General features: G+C 44.5%; 2 protein-coding genes across 3 annotated transcripts in view; one reads left to right on the top strand and one right to left on the bottom strand.

The window, feature by feature from the left end:
* Positions 1-541: 541 nt before the first annotated feature.
* On the bottom strand, positions 542-12,143 carry PROX2 (prospero homeobox 2). The gene is made up of 6 exons (XM_083504532.1): positions 12,012-12,143; positions 8,773-8,947; positions 6,070-7,651; positions 4,271-4,378; positions 2,400-2,594; positions 542-1,908 (listed from the first exon to the last, which is right to left on the bottom strand). The coding sequence occupies exons 3-6, from the start codon at positions 7,501-7,503 to the stop codon at positions 1,723-1,725; spliced, it is 1,923 nt and encodes a 640-aa protein (XP_083360658.1). The 5' UTR covers positions 7,504-7,651; positions 8,773-8,947; positions 12,012-12,143; the 3' UTR covers positions 542-1,722.
* Positions 10,934-13,888, top strand: part of DLST (dihydrolipoamide S-succinyltransferase) — an 18,834-nt gene continuing 15,879 nt past the window's right edge. The window contains exon 1 of one of the 2 annotated variants that reach the window (XM_083504578.1): positions 10,934-11,084. In XM_083504578.1, the coding sequence (XP_083360704.1) occupies positions 11,010-11,084 (75 nt within the window). In that variant the 5' untranslated portion in view covers positions 10,934-11,009. The remainder of the gene's footprint in view (positions 11,085-13,888) is intronic. The other variant, XM_083504579.1, reaches the window with a different exon arrangement.

The following is a 13,888-nucleotide window of genomic DNA, read 5'->3' as shown; positions in this document are numbered from 1 at the left end:
AGGAAACCAATCCTGGGTTAATGTCTCAATCGCCTTCTACACAGAGAAGTGGGAAGGAAGTAACAATATGTTGTCTATGCAGAGGGAAGAGAGTAGCCATTTTTGCCTTTCTGTATATATTTCCCTCAAAAGGTAGCAGAAAACTACCCTTTTTACTTTACATGTTTGTAAATTCTTTCAGACATAGCTAACCAACTGAAGGAAACAGTGAATACAGCTTCACTGAGCACATCTCAGTCTGTTTCCACTTGACCAGGTTATCCATATAACTGGGGATTAAGGGAAACAAATTGCTAAAAGTGTCTATATTAATAATTTTATTATTTATATGCAACCCATTTTACTGGATTGCCTCAGCCTCTCTGGACGGAAGCCAGAAGAATGTATAAACACATGTCTGGCTAGAACATGGGAGAAAGAAGAACTCCGGCAGGCCACAACGTACTGGCTAAACTTTGCCGACTGTTTTAATGATAGAAGGACCTATCACTGGAATGTGGAATGCTTAAGCATCAGATTTAATAACTGAGTGCAAGGTTAGTGCATTTTGTGCATTTTATTCCTTTTTATTTGTCCCTAATTTCACAACATCTCAGACAACCTCTTGCTTCTTCATAATAACATCCTGCTCATCCTGTTTATTTTATGATAAACTGGGCACCAAATCCATACAATTTAGGAATGCTAAACTGAAACTACAGTATATAATGTCAGCGAAACCTAAGGGATCGAACCGGATACTTCTAATGGGCTTAAAGTATGTTTACTGCAACTTCCAGAGAATCTGAGGAAGAGTGCTCAAAATTATTCCGCCTGACAACACCAAGGGGCACATTAGAAATACACAGACGGGACTAATAACAAGCTACATTCGAATATAAGAAAAGCAGTGCTAAGTTACTTAAGGGTTGCAGTCCTATCGATACTTAATAAGAGCAAAGCTCCATTGAATACAATGGAACTTACCTCTGAGTAAACACGCATAAGGCTGTGGGCTGCTCACAGGCAAAACTGAAGTTCTTGTGAAGGTTTACAGAAGCTTTTACGAAAGTTTATTTACAGGCACACAGTTTTGGGTTTGGAGCTTCTGCAAAATGGGGGATTGAGATTAGTCAAATAGCAAACATAAGAGGATACAGTTGGGCTTGTGGAAAGCTTAGCTTTTTGTGTAGGGGGGTTGGCAAGGTGAACTAACCTGTGACATCCAGACATTGCTTGGCTACAGCTTCCAGCATCCCTTCTTACTGACCATGCTGGCTGGAGCCAGCAGAAGTTGGGTCCCTTGGCAGAACAGTCGTGTATAAATATGATAAATAAAAACCTGGCGGGCTCCAGGTTAGTGAACCCTGGATCAAATTGTAGGTCACCCTTCATCAGCCTAGCATGGTCCAGATGTTTTGGACTACGGCTTCCATCAGCCCCAGCGAACACGGACATAATGAGAGTAACACAGTATGTAGAACTGACAATGGACATAGTGGCCATTTAGGAATACCAGCAGATGGAAAGGGGGAGGTTCCCCACCCCAGAATAGTGCCTTTCGTATACTTTACTCCATAAAATAATCAGCCTATTGATGGTACTATGCGCTCTTTACAAAGTCCAGTCTCAATCATTACATTGGTATGTTGTGGAGATTTGATGTTGACATTGGCCAGCCTCTTCCTCAAGTGATAGCTTTGTTTTATAGTCACATGTATCAGTTGCCATAATAACTGCGCATTAACCTTGGTTCAGCTCTTTGGGGCAAGTGGAGGATTTAAATGCATCTGGTATTCCACTATCTAGTTTGGAAATTATTTTGTAAATCGGCTTTTTCCAGGACGGGTCCGAGTCCTTCCCTGCCCGGACAGCACTAAAGAACTCCTGAAGGGTTAGACTTGCAACACCCAGGAAACCATCAGGAACCTACAGACAGAGAAGAAGAAAGTTAGGACTATGAAGCAGCCACTGGTCAATTTGACATCTGCTTAGGGTGGACTGATCTTCATCAAAGTGAATGCCCTGAATGTCCTGCAAAAAAGGTTTGTTTGTTTGCTTGCTTGCTTACTTATATTAAAACACTAATTGAAGAGAGGGGAATAAATAACATTGTTGTGCACTAGTTTGGAAAAAACATGTTGATCTGTGTGTACAGACAGATGTACACACTGCCACTTTAGATGACATTATTGTACGAAGGCATGTACAATTGCCACCTGCAATGTACAAAAGCATATTGTGAAAAACAACAACCCCAGTGTGCTTCAAAGACTACATTTCTGCACAGCCTAAAGTGTTCTGTTTCACTGTTTATGTCCTTATGTTTTAGGGAGTTATTTAGTTCTGGTAAAAAGGGCATTTTCTCAGAAAAATGCCACAACAGGCAAAATAAAACTATGTAGCAAGTGTAACCTCACCTCAAAATCATTCCCTTTGTTGTAGTGCACATTGAGGATCCGGAAGAGCTCAGAGTCCCTGGTAACAGTGAGGTCACTGGGATCTGTGACGTCCTCCAAGACGGCTTGCCTGGCAAACTTTTCCATCTGGATGTAATAAAATTCACGGAAGTTGCTAAACCACTTGATGAGCTGGGAGGTGATGCAGCGGGTGAACTATGGAAAGAGCATGTAACATGGTATTCTTGGATATGTACATCCTAACAAGCACCTCCCACCTGTGTGGATGGGAAATATTGAGACACATTTTGGAGGCATAACATTGAAAACACCCATGGGTGAAGGAGCATGAACACATGAGCAGAAACAGTGAGTCATGGGCATATGACTCTCCTAATGCAGACGCTTGTCTTCTTAATTAGCAGGTTCCGCCTTGCCCCTTTATTTTGGAGCAGAAGTCACTTTCAAAGAAAGGGGCAATGGGAAGAAGCTCCCAGACAGATTGTGTGGCTGATGTGATCCTCTAGATTTTTCTACGCTACATCTCCCACCATCCCTGACATGCTGGCTGAGGTTGGAGTTCAACAATACCTGGAGAGGCCCATGTTAACCACCCTGGAACTAAAAGAATAATTGCAGGGAAAAACATGTCCTTTGCTAATCAATACATAGGTAAAGGTAAACGGACCCCTGACCATTAGGTCCAGTCGTGGCCGACTCTGGGGTTGCTGTGCTCATCTCACCTTATTGGCCAAGGGAGCTGGTGTACAGCTTCCGGGTCATCTGGCCAGCAGGACTAAGCCGCTTCTGGCAAATCAGAGCAGTGCACAGAAATGCTGTTTACCTTCCCACGGGAGTGGTACCTATTTATCTACTTGCACTTTTGATATGGTTTCGAACTGCTAGGTTGGCAGGAGCAGGGACCGAGCAACAGGAGCTCACCCCATCGTGGGGATTCAAACAGCCGAGCTTCTGATCAGCAAGTCCTAGGCTCTGTGGTTTAACCCGCAGCGCCACCCGCGTCCCTTCAATACATACTTTCAAGCAAACATATTAGTAGGTCTTGCCCACAAAGATAAGCACTGCCAGATTTTTTACCAGGAATATATGCATTATATCAAACACCAGGTCAAACCTCTGTTTTAATTCCTCCTTCAACTTCTTGTGGAAAACAATGCCTCTATCAGTCTATAGCACCAATGGGCCATCCATTCCTCCCCTCCCCCGCCATCCATTGTGAATAAGCATAATAATGTTGCTGCTCTGTAAACTGTCACTAGGGACCACCAACGCTCCACCACTGATCTCCAAAGAGGCCTTGCGCTTCACTCATGAGAAAAGTCAGGGAAATTCTGAACTGTCTTGTGGTATGCTCTGATTCCAACCTGACACTCACAACCTTACGGAGGATGTACTGATCCAATCCAATGTATTATTTTAATTATTTACATTCCATCTTTCTCCATCAAAGTTGAACCTAATATAGCTCACCAATAAACAAGCAAACTCCAGAATGAAACATTTTATCCAAATGAGAGGCTGGAGACTAGGCAGACAGGCAGGAGTGGTACAGTCTAAAATTATTATTTATTTTGTAATTATTAAATTTGTATACAGCCCTTCATTTGTAGATCTCGGGCTGCTTCACAACATAAAAATACAATATAAAAACACAAATACATACTAAAACAACAAACAAACAACCCCTCACCCACCCCTCAGTTACAATTATTTTGTACACACTGGTATGCACATTTGATAGCTAGTACTTCTTTCCTGCAATACCTTTCTTCCTCTTTCAGTTTCTTGGAACAAAGCCTGGTCTGTAATAAATTAACATCTGCACATATTTATACATTAACTTTGGCATACAAAAAGCTGAATACTTTTACCTGGACGTCTAGGAAGTAGGTTTTCAGCAGAGAAGATGTGGGATAGCGAGAGAAGAAGAACATCAGCTTAGCCTTTTTCAGATGGCCAGGGGTTAAAGCTTCCTGGATGTAATTCGGAGTCAAGGAAAAAGTTGCTTGCTGTTCCCAGTCCCCCTAGCTAACATTAGTTGGGGCTGTGTAACACTCTACCTTGCTAAACAATTGCTGAACAATGTTTAAGGGCTGCCAACTCCTGATGCAGAGCTATTGCTGCCAAATGCTGTTTCTTGTTGTCATTACGGTATATGGCAGTGATTCCATGTCTATTAATTGTAGCGTGCAGGAATCAACTTCACAGCAAGAGGAAGGGGAGGAAGCTGAGCAGTCAAGTTATTGAGTGCAGGTTCTATCCTCCCTGTTAGTTTTCTCAACAATCAAAGCTATTAAAATGCAGGATCTCACCCTAGGTCAGGAGTTATTCATCAGGAGTAGTATCTGACCTAGGGTGAGATCCTGCATTGTACCAGTCACTTGTTTGACTTGCATTTATTTTTCTGGAAATCTCTCTTGTTCCATAGGCACATGAAGTGCAGTTAAGCTTCCCAGATCCAGATTCTAAAAGAACCAATCCTAAAAGGAAGGCAGAATTTGTTTAGGTGTGTCTTTACTTGCAAGGTGAGGGAAGCTTCACCTGAGATAATTTTTCCTTCTGCACAGCTCTTAAAGGTGTGATAGCTCTCTAAATGTTTGGGCATGATGAGAGCCCTTAACATAATGTTGAATCTTGAATAGTTCAGATAGTGAGGTCAGGCTTTTATGGGCTAATTTGACAGGGAATGTTTAAGAGAGACAGTGCCTTTACTAAGGAGGACTAGGCAGAGCTAGATGAGCTGCAAAGTCTGTTTTTTTAGCCTAGCCTATTGTTACATTGCTGTTGCTAATATATGGTACCAAGTTGAAATATATGGTACTTACATATAAACTAAGGACATAAACAATCCAAGATACAATTAAATTAACAAAATCTCTTTATGGGCCTTTGCAGCAGAAAAGAGAAATCTAACAAGTATTTCTGCTATTATTTTGCTCGCGTCAGCCAATAACTAGGTCCTTCCTGGGTATTTTAGCAGGGTGGGAGTAAATAATCTATTTTGGTCACCTCTATAAAAGTTACATACAAAAACCCTCATGTGTTAATGTTTCTATTGCTCCATTCCTGCAAGGGCAGAGCCATTTGATGAATGAGATAAACTTTTACTTACTTCTTATTAAGTTCTATAAATTTATCCTGAACATAAAGTAGCAGAGTTGTCCTGCTTCTTCATGTAATGAGGGAAACCTGTAAGATTCTGGTTACAGAATGTCAAAATACGTTATTTGCTGTTCAAATGTGCTAGCTCAATGTGATATGAAATGCTACAGTCAAGTGTATGAAAAACAAAAATCTCATTGGGGTCATTTGGTTAGAAACTGTTTTTGGAGGATGTATTTTGGAGTGGGGTGATGAGTGCATAACCCGTTTTCCCCTGCTGCAATGCCTCTGATGCTGCTTTCTCTCCTGAAATAAAATACTTTTGACTGGATGTCTGAATCTCAGTAAGGATGGTGCCAGTATTAGTGGGGGGAAACAAAAAAAGTGCATTATAGTTAGAAGTAATATGCATTGGAAGGCTGGTGAATTTTCCTGAGGATAAAAAAAACAACCCAATGGAAACTGAAAAAAATAGTTAGAAACTGGGAGAAGCTGCAATGAACAGATTTGCCTACCACTAACAGCCACTCACAGCTGAAGCAAGATACTGATGATATAGGAAGGATATATGTGTTGAAGGGAAGTACATTCCATCCATCAAAGCCTGCATTTCGGCCCACTCTGAATCTGAAGCTGGAAGAGAGGCCAAACTTTCAATTTCAGCAGATTTGTAGGGTGTTGGACATCGTTGGTGTCTCATGACAGATGACTTCAGTTTGATTGGTCGCCATGGCCTATCTAAGCATTCTGGAGAAGGGACCATTTTTGGAGACGGGCTGCCCCAAGGGCTATTCTGACCACATAGCAGCATTTGGCCAAAAATACTGTTTCCTTGAACTTCAGAGGTCATGACCAAGGGATAATTCACGGGTGGTACTTGGCAGGGTTTTCTCTCCATTTTTGAGCGGATGGGATAAGAAGGAAAAGCTGGAGGTTTTTCTGTGGCTACCGACATGGTGCTTTTATGGGAAGAAATCTTAGGAAGCCATTTGCTGGATGCACTTCCTGCAGCACCTGTAAATTCTCTCCCAGTAGAGGAGGCTGTTACTGTGGGACTACTTGGCAGATGGGGCTGAGGGTTTAGGGATTCAGGCAATACTTGCTTCAAAACAGAGTCCACAGCCTGTGTCACCACCTGTATTAACTCACGTTTCAATATCTCTGAAAGAGCTCTGTCTTCTGAAGTCAGACTATGCGAATCTGCTGTTCTAGTTCCTTTCTCTGACCATTCAGATCCTCTCGTCTTGGGGATGCTTCTACAAAAACGATCTCTGCGATGGCCACTTGAAACGCCTTGACTACCGCTATCCAAGCTTTGTCCAAACTTCTCCTTCAGCAAACCCAAAGTCTTCTCCATGCTTCCTTGGCTTGGACTGGAATCATTCAGCTCATGAGACTGAACAAACCTCTCTTGTAGTTGCTTCAGCTGCTGTTGCAAAATGTGGAGCTGTTTTTTCAGCTGGAGGCATTCTTCCACTTGAATACCATTTTGGCCAGCTCTTGCCAGAGAAATATCATGTAGACTTTGCTGCTGAGGAACTCTCTGCTTTCTCTTGTTCTCTCTATAGCTCCCCTTTACTTTCTCTAAATGGTTTTGACCTCCTTCCACTTGGATACCAGGCACTATAGGGTTTGGTGTCAGGCTCATTCCCCGGATAATATTTTCCACCCTGGCCCTCTTAGCTTGCAGGTGTTCATTATGGAACTGACTAGAGTTAATCAAGCCACAGTCAGGACTCGGGGAGGAGGCTTCCCTGGAACATGTGCCATTCCCAGCACTTTGGAACAGCAGTTCAGTTTTCTGTGAGGAAGGGAGAAGAAAGCTAGGATCTAGCTCACCGTTAGGTTCTGGCTGGCTGAGGAGATGTGATATTATGGATGCATAGTAAGAAGCAGGAGAAAAGAAACCGTCTCTTTCAACACAAGTGTCTCCTTTCTGTCCACCAGCATGTCCAGAAGTAGGTCTGTAATCATAATGATCAGCAATAGGATTCCCATTCATATCTTTCTCCTTTGAGATGCAGGGTTAGTATCCTACAAAATAGTAGGAATTATTAGGTAAGGAGATTGTAATACAGGCACAACGTATGAATGCAACATAATAGGTGATGACTTTTCTTTTTTAAAAATCACTTTTGAAGGCCAGAAATCTGGAGCAGCAAAAGAAAGGAAGAGAATATATACTATCTAGTATTTTATAAAAATCACAAGCCTTCCATATGTACGGAAATGATTCTTTCCTTTATTCATCTTGCATCTCTGTTCAAATACTACAGTCTGTCTAGAGAAAACAAACAATAGAGCTGGAAGAGTTGGAAAATTCTACACCCAGCCCCAAAGTGGTATATCATATATTCTAAGAAGCATCCCCCAAGAGATTCTACAACATTCCCATTAGCCTGTGGCACTGCTAAACTGTTCTTATAATGAGTAAGAATTTCTGAACATTTAACTGAAATCTACCCTCCTATCTAATCACGGCATTATTTCTGGCACTCTTTTGCACCTTCTACGCCGATTTTGGCTACAGTGAATATGCCAATGTTGACTGAATTACAGGAGTCAGATGTTCATCAGGGTAGGTCCTTTATGGAATGAACCCCCACATTTGTGCCAATGCAAGCATGCTCACCAGTCGTGACCATGTTATATCTAGAGTTACTATCTGCATCCTTATAGTCTCCTCCAGAAATCTCTAAAGAATGTAAAAACACAGCTACTGTACTGTGAGAAACTATTTCCATCAGCTGCCACAGGTACTTTACCAAACAGCCAAACCTCTCACTGCACACTGAAGACATTGAACAGTAAGACATTCTCTCAAGATATTGAAATAATCTGATGCCCTTTCCAAAACAACCTTTCTCAAAAAGTTTTCTCAAGAGGAATCCTGACAAATTCATCATGACTCAGTCCTGAATTCAGACCCAAATTTCTCTGAGACACGCACCCAAATGTCTGGGTACTTCATCAAACTTTCTTAAGATCTCTGCAAATAGTCAGAGTATTGACACTTCTTAAATCCTTCTCAGCAATCAAACGCTACCCAAATCATCAAAGTTGCTTTTTCATACCCTCAAACTGCAATTGAAAAGCTTTTTAAAGGAGATTCTAAAAGAAAAAGCATGATTAAAAGGTATTGTCAGAGATATTTTAAAAACAATTTGCTTCTACAGTCTTTCTATCTAAAATCTGCAAAGTTAAACCTTATTGGGGGGGGGGACCCCACAACATCTCTCCACACGGAGATTGTGTAGCATTGACCACTTACCTTGGCTGGCAAAGGTATATGGAATGCTACTCTGTACTTTTACAGCATCTGCAGACCCGTTTACTGAGAAAGAGGGCACTGAATCAGTGGTGCTGTCATTAAAGATCCCTCTAACTGCAGCACCAGTCACAGGGCTGTGAGGAAGGCCAACAGCAGCCAACCAGCTTGAGGAAGCCTATGAATATGTAAAACAGAAATGCAACCATCAGGTGCAGTTCACATGTGGGATTTAACATTTACACTGTGGTTGCTCCCGGACAACCTGTTTCTTCAGTATTCATTTTGATTTGTTTGCAGGGAGATTAGATGGCAGCTATTTATTGAGCATTCTTTCTTATTTGTTTGTGTAGAGGTTAGTTCAAGCAAGAGTTATTATCCTACACTTTATTGCAAAAAGCCAAATTTAGGGGACATGGGTTTGTTGTGGAAGAGCTCCAATAGCACAACCTACATTTGATGGTATGTGAATGAATCCCACCTCAAAGAGTCATTTGAACAATAATTGCTCTTTCAAACAAAAAATGGAAGTTACTCTCAAGTATTGTCAGCCAAATGAGGACTTGACTGACCAATTGATCAGTGCTGAGTCTCAGTAATTTCTGAAACCACCTTCTTAGCTTTAAATATAATAAAAAGATATAAAAAGATTTTTAAAAATCCTTAATTCACAGTAAGGTGGCAGATGAGGCAGAGGATTCACTTCACTGAGTCTCAAACAGCTCTGCTGCCCTCTACCAATGGAGTTCCCTTTTCTGCCCACCAAATGTGTGGGTGGGTGTGGAAAATCCCGAAAGCTTTTTGTTTGCCCCCCACTTTCTGCCCTAGGTAGCATGGGTGAGCTGCGGATACAGCGGTACCTGCACTGCTCTTCTTCATACCTCACCACTTCCCAACAGGGGTTTGTATTGCTCTGCCTTGCAGGGGGGGGGGGCATAAACTTTGCCACTTTGGCTAGGTGAGTGGCACTGCTGGCCTGCCACTAGGCAGGGGTGGGGCAATCTCTTCAGGTGGCAAGTGTGGGGCGGCAGCACCCGGCCATTCCGCCTGAGCTTCCAGAAATGTGGATGCCACCAAGCCTGTCCTGAGCTCCCTGAACAAGCCTCCTGTCTCAGGTGAAATGAAAGGTTCTGTCCTGTCCTCAGTGCCATTCCAGTAAGCCTTTGCGTGTGAAGCAAGGCATCGATTTGTCCTTCACATCAGGCTGCAAAACGTATTGAGCCAACCTTGGCGGAAAGACAGTGCTATCCTGTCTCGCTTATGAGCTCGTAGGCATTGGGCTGCCCACCGTTGGAAACAGGAGGCTGGACTAGATGAATCCTGGATCTTACATCCAGCAAAGTAACTGTTGCGTTTACAGTGTGCTTGTGTGCTTGTGTGCAAAGAAAGAGCAGTGACTTAGATCCAAAAATAAGGAAGGTCGTGGCAGGAAACTTGCCTCCCTTTCCTTCCTTTCTGCAGCCGCCCACGCAAACCGCGAAGCAGATGGGGGTGCGGGGCATAGCTGTCAACTTTTCCCTTTTCTTGCGAGGAATCCTGTTCGGAATACGGGAATTTCCCTTAAGAAAAGGAAACCGTTGACAGCTTTGGCCCAGTGTGATTAACTAAGAAGGAAAGTTTCGTGTCCAGTTCTGCCCCTGCAGCCCCACTTCCCAGAGCACAGCCCTCGTTGTTCGAGGGCTCGCCTCTGCAAATGCTTTTGAGGGAAACGCACACGACTGCAGGAATGGAAGATGCAGGGCAAGATCTGGAGCCCACAGAGATAGAAAAAATAGAGTGACAACTTGTTTAATGGAGAGGGGTTCTCCTGGAGCTATATATACATATATTCTACAGTTAGAAAGATCTTTTTTGAGTGTGTGTTTTGCTTGAGGGAGGAACAGCACGCTGGCACAAGCACAGCCACTACTGTTGCCCATTTGCTTCATTTGCGCTCCGGCAGAGGCTAAAAGCGGCCTTTACAATCGACTCGGAAGCTGGACGCCGCGTGCTCCTCTTCACTCTTGTAGGGTCTACGCCGGCTGCCGCTCTCCTCGCTCTCAGGGCCGTTCTGCTCCCCGACTTCTCCTCACCCCGCCCTCCCTTTGTGCTTCGGGGAGCCGCGATTGGTACAGCCCGTCGCGCCCTGCCCCTTTCTCGAGCCGCGGTTGGTCGATCCCAGGCTGCATCCGGCCTCTGCCGGGCCTGCTTCCGGTGTGCGCCCTGGGGCTCTTCCTGCCGCCTCTGCCGCCGCCTCCGCGATGCTGCTTCTTTCTCTGGCCCGGGCTCGCTGCCTCAACCGGGCGCTCGGGCGCTCGTTCTGCGCCGCTCGGCAGGTACCGCCTCCCGCAGGGGAAGACGGAGCGGCAGGTCGTGGGCTGGGGCTGCCGCGAAGGTGCTGACGGGCACCAAGGGCAACGGGGGGACGCGGGGCGGCGAGGCGGGGGAGGCCGCAGTCGTGCCCGGGGGAAGGCTGCCTTGCCCTGCCTCGCCTCGCCCCGCTGCCTCTTGCCCGTGGCTAACGGAAGGCTCCGAACGGGCTGCTGGAGGCGAGCGGGGAGCGGCTCTTATCTTGGGGCGCCTCCCGTTGCCTCCGGGCCCTGCCCGTTTTCAGGGCGAGGCGAGGTCAGGCATGGAACTGAACGGCGGCCGTCGGGCACCTCGGAGCCCAAGGGCGGCAGGGGATCCTGTCGGGCGTGAAGGTGGCTCTGAAGGTTGAAGCGCAGCGCGACAGCTTGGCGACGCCTAATATAACGCGGGTCTCTTGTGTCTCTGTATCGGCGGGTGTCGTCCCCCTACAGCAGCCTACGCGGTAACGGCGAAGGTTTGTTGAGCAGGTGTGACCCCGGTTGACCTCGCACCGCGGATGACTGCAACGATGCCCCTCTCCGCTCTGCCCGGAACCAGGGGTCACCTGCTTCGGTGCCGCACAGCGCATTTGTCTTGTCTAGTCGGAATGTTTATGCATGACGGGATCCTCGTTAATGATCGTCCGTGGCTTTGGGTGTTGCAAATAATTGCCCCCCCCCCCCCCCAGTTTTAACCTGTGTGGTAACGGGCCACCAAGATAAAGTGCCACTGTCTTATCACCAGCTGGCATGGGACAATATCTCTGTTTTGCAGCAATTATCTGGTTACATCCTAATTAACTGTAATTAACATTCAGCCATCACAGTTTCCCCTTTTCTTCTTTATTACTCTGTTTGGGATGGATAGATCTGAGCGATTTTTTCTGTGAGAAAGAATAACAAAAAGTAAAATACCTGTTGGGGCATGGTAAGTAGGAGCAATTCTAACCAGGCAGGCACACTGGCATATTTCCAGTGTAAATTACGGTAAGCTGCATCATAATTGCTCTTGGCTGGATCATTTTCTGCTCTTCCATTGACTCGTATGGGGCAGATTTTAATCACACCTGCAATTTTGGTGGTGTAGGTACACTGAACCCTATACAGGATCAGTGATTGAAGGGAATTAGGATGCAATGTTTGCCCCTCTTCCTGACCTTGACATACCCATTTTTGGCCTCAACAGTGGTGTAACTTCTGCCAATTTAACTAACACTTTCAGCTAATGTAAGTAGATATGCCAGAGTAAGTCCTTCATGTCAGCTCATTTGGACAGCAGGGAGGGAGTGTTGGGAAATATGCCACATCGTAACCTCCTCTATCCAGTATATCTGTGAGTTAGGATTGCACAGTCAGTCTGACTGAAAGCATTTGACTTTGAAACACAGTTAACTAAAAGGCCAGTGGGAGAACTTGAGTAAAAGATGGAGATATGGATCAAGAAAGGCTGTTATAGTTACAGTATGTCAAATAAGGAAGAACAAAGGAACTTGAAAGGTCAGATTTGAGTGTTGGGGTTAAAGGAAAGAAGAACTGAAGCAATGGACAAATTTAGCATTGTAAAAATGAAAGGCAGGAATATAAGATGAATTCAAAGTTATTGATTTGAATGATGGGAAGTTTGGATTCAGTATATGTCCAGTTGAGAAGAAATGTATGGGAAACGTATTTGCAAGATGAGTACTTCATTCCAGAGAAGAACTCTGAAGGTGCTGAATTAGTGACTACCTCACTATTGAATCTTTTGGCGAGAGGAGCAGCAAAAATGTATCAGCGAGCTGCCTACACCTAGAAGGAACAGCTGAAAGGAGTAGCTGAACATGGAAGGTCTTAAAAAATTGTGGACAAAACATTCTCAGAAAGAGAGAGTGTATAAAGCTTTCAAGGTAGCAGAATAAATGAGGAACTTGCTGTGCAGTAAATTGGGGAGGAGGTAGCTGAGAAGGAAAAGACACAAGGTCTTAGTTCACAATAATCAGGTTATCATAGCATAAGAACATAACAGCCTTCTGGATCGAAACAGAGTCCCATCTAGTCCATCATCCTGTTTTCACATTGGTCATCCTGATTCCTATGGGAAGTCTGTAATCAGCCACAAGTGCAACAGTACTCACAAAGAATTGTAAAATATGCTGACAACCAAAGTCATTGAACTATTTCAGCAGAGTTCAGCTTTCTCCTACTAAGGTTTTTAGGGCATCTCCACTTTCACGGTCACTATCCAGAGAGAAGTGTCCCACATTAGTTCTCTCTATCCCACCACGTTTCCATTGTGCCCACCATATCTATGTTCTCCCTCCCTGGGAACGGGTCCCTTTTAAGGAATAGTGTTTCTCTTTACCAGAGTACCGTATTTTTTGCACCATAACACTCACTTTTTTCCTCCTAGAAAGTAAGGGGAAATGTCTGTGTGTGTTATGGAGCGAATGCTTGCGGGTGGCGGGGGGGATCTGCTGCAGTCGTGAGCAGAGGATCCATGGTTCCCCTTCCTTCCTTCCTCCGTGGTTACAAAGCATGGATCCTCAGGATTTTTGCATTCGGCTACTCCAAACTCATTGTCAGATCACATGTCTGTGGCCACAGCATGAACCACAAAAATCATATATCCACTATTTCGTTTAGAATATATTTTTTCTTGTTTTCCTCCTCTAAAAACTACGTGCGTGTTATGGTCTGGTGCGTGTTATAGAGCGAAAAATACGGTAATTCTCTGAACTATACTCTGTGATAGCAGAATAGCTGTGTATACAACACCCTTACCCTGCCCTTGAAGGCCTTGCCCACCAACATCA

Source organism: Podarcis liolepis, assembly GCF_965112155.1.
Source record: "Podarcis liolepis genome assembly, chromosome: 1".
Taxonomy (NCBI): domain Eukaryota; kingdom Metazoa; phylum Chordata; class Lepidosauria; order Squamata; family Lacertidae; genus Podarcis; species Podarcis liolepis.
The sequence above is the reverse complement of the archived record's forward strand: the minus strand, read 5'-3'. Positions and strand labels throughout refer to the sequence as shown.

Coding starts and splice junctions, on each gene's coding strand:
- PROX2 (XM_083504532.1), bottom strand. CDS start 7,503: ATGAATGGGAATCCTATTGCTGATCATTATGATTACAGACCTACTTCT. Junction 4,379..6,069: donor TGTACTTCCCTTCAACACAT/ATATCCTTCCTA, acceptor ACTCCGAATTAC/ATCCAGGAAGCTTTAACCCC. Junction 1,909..2,399: donor ACAAAGGGAATGATTTTGAG/GTGAGGTTACAC, acceptor CTCTGTCTGTAG/GTTCCTGATGGTTTCCTGGG.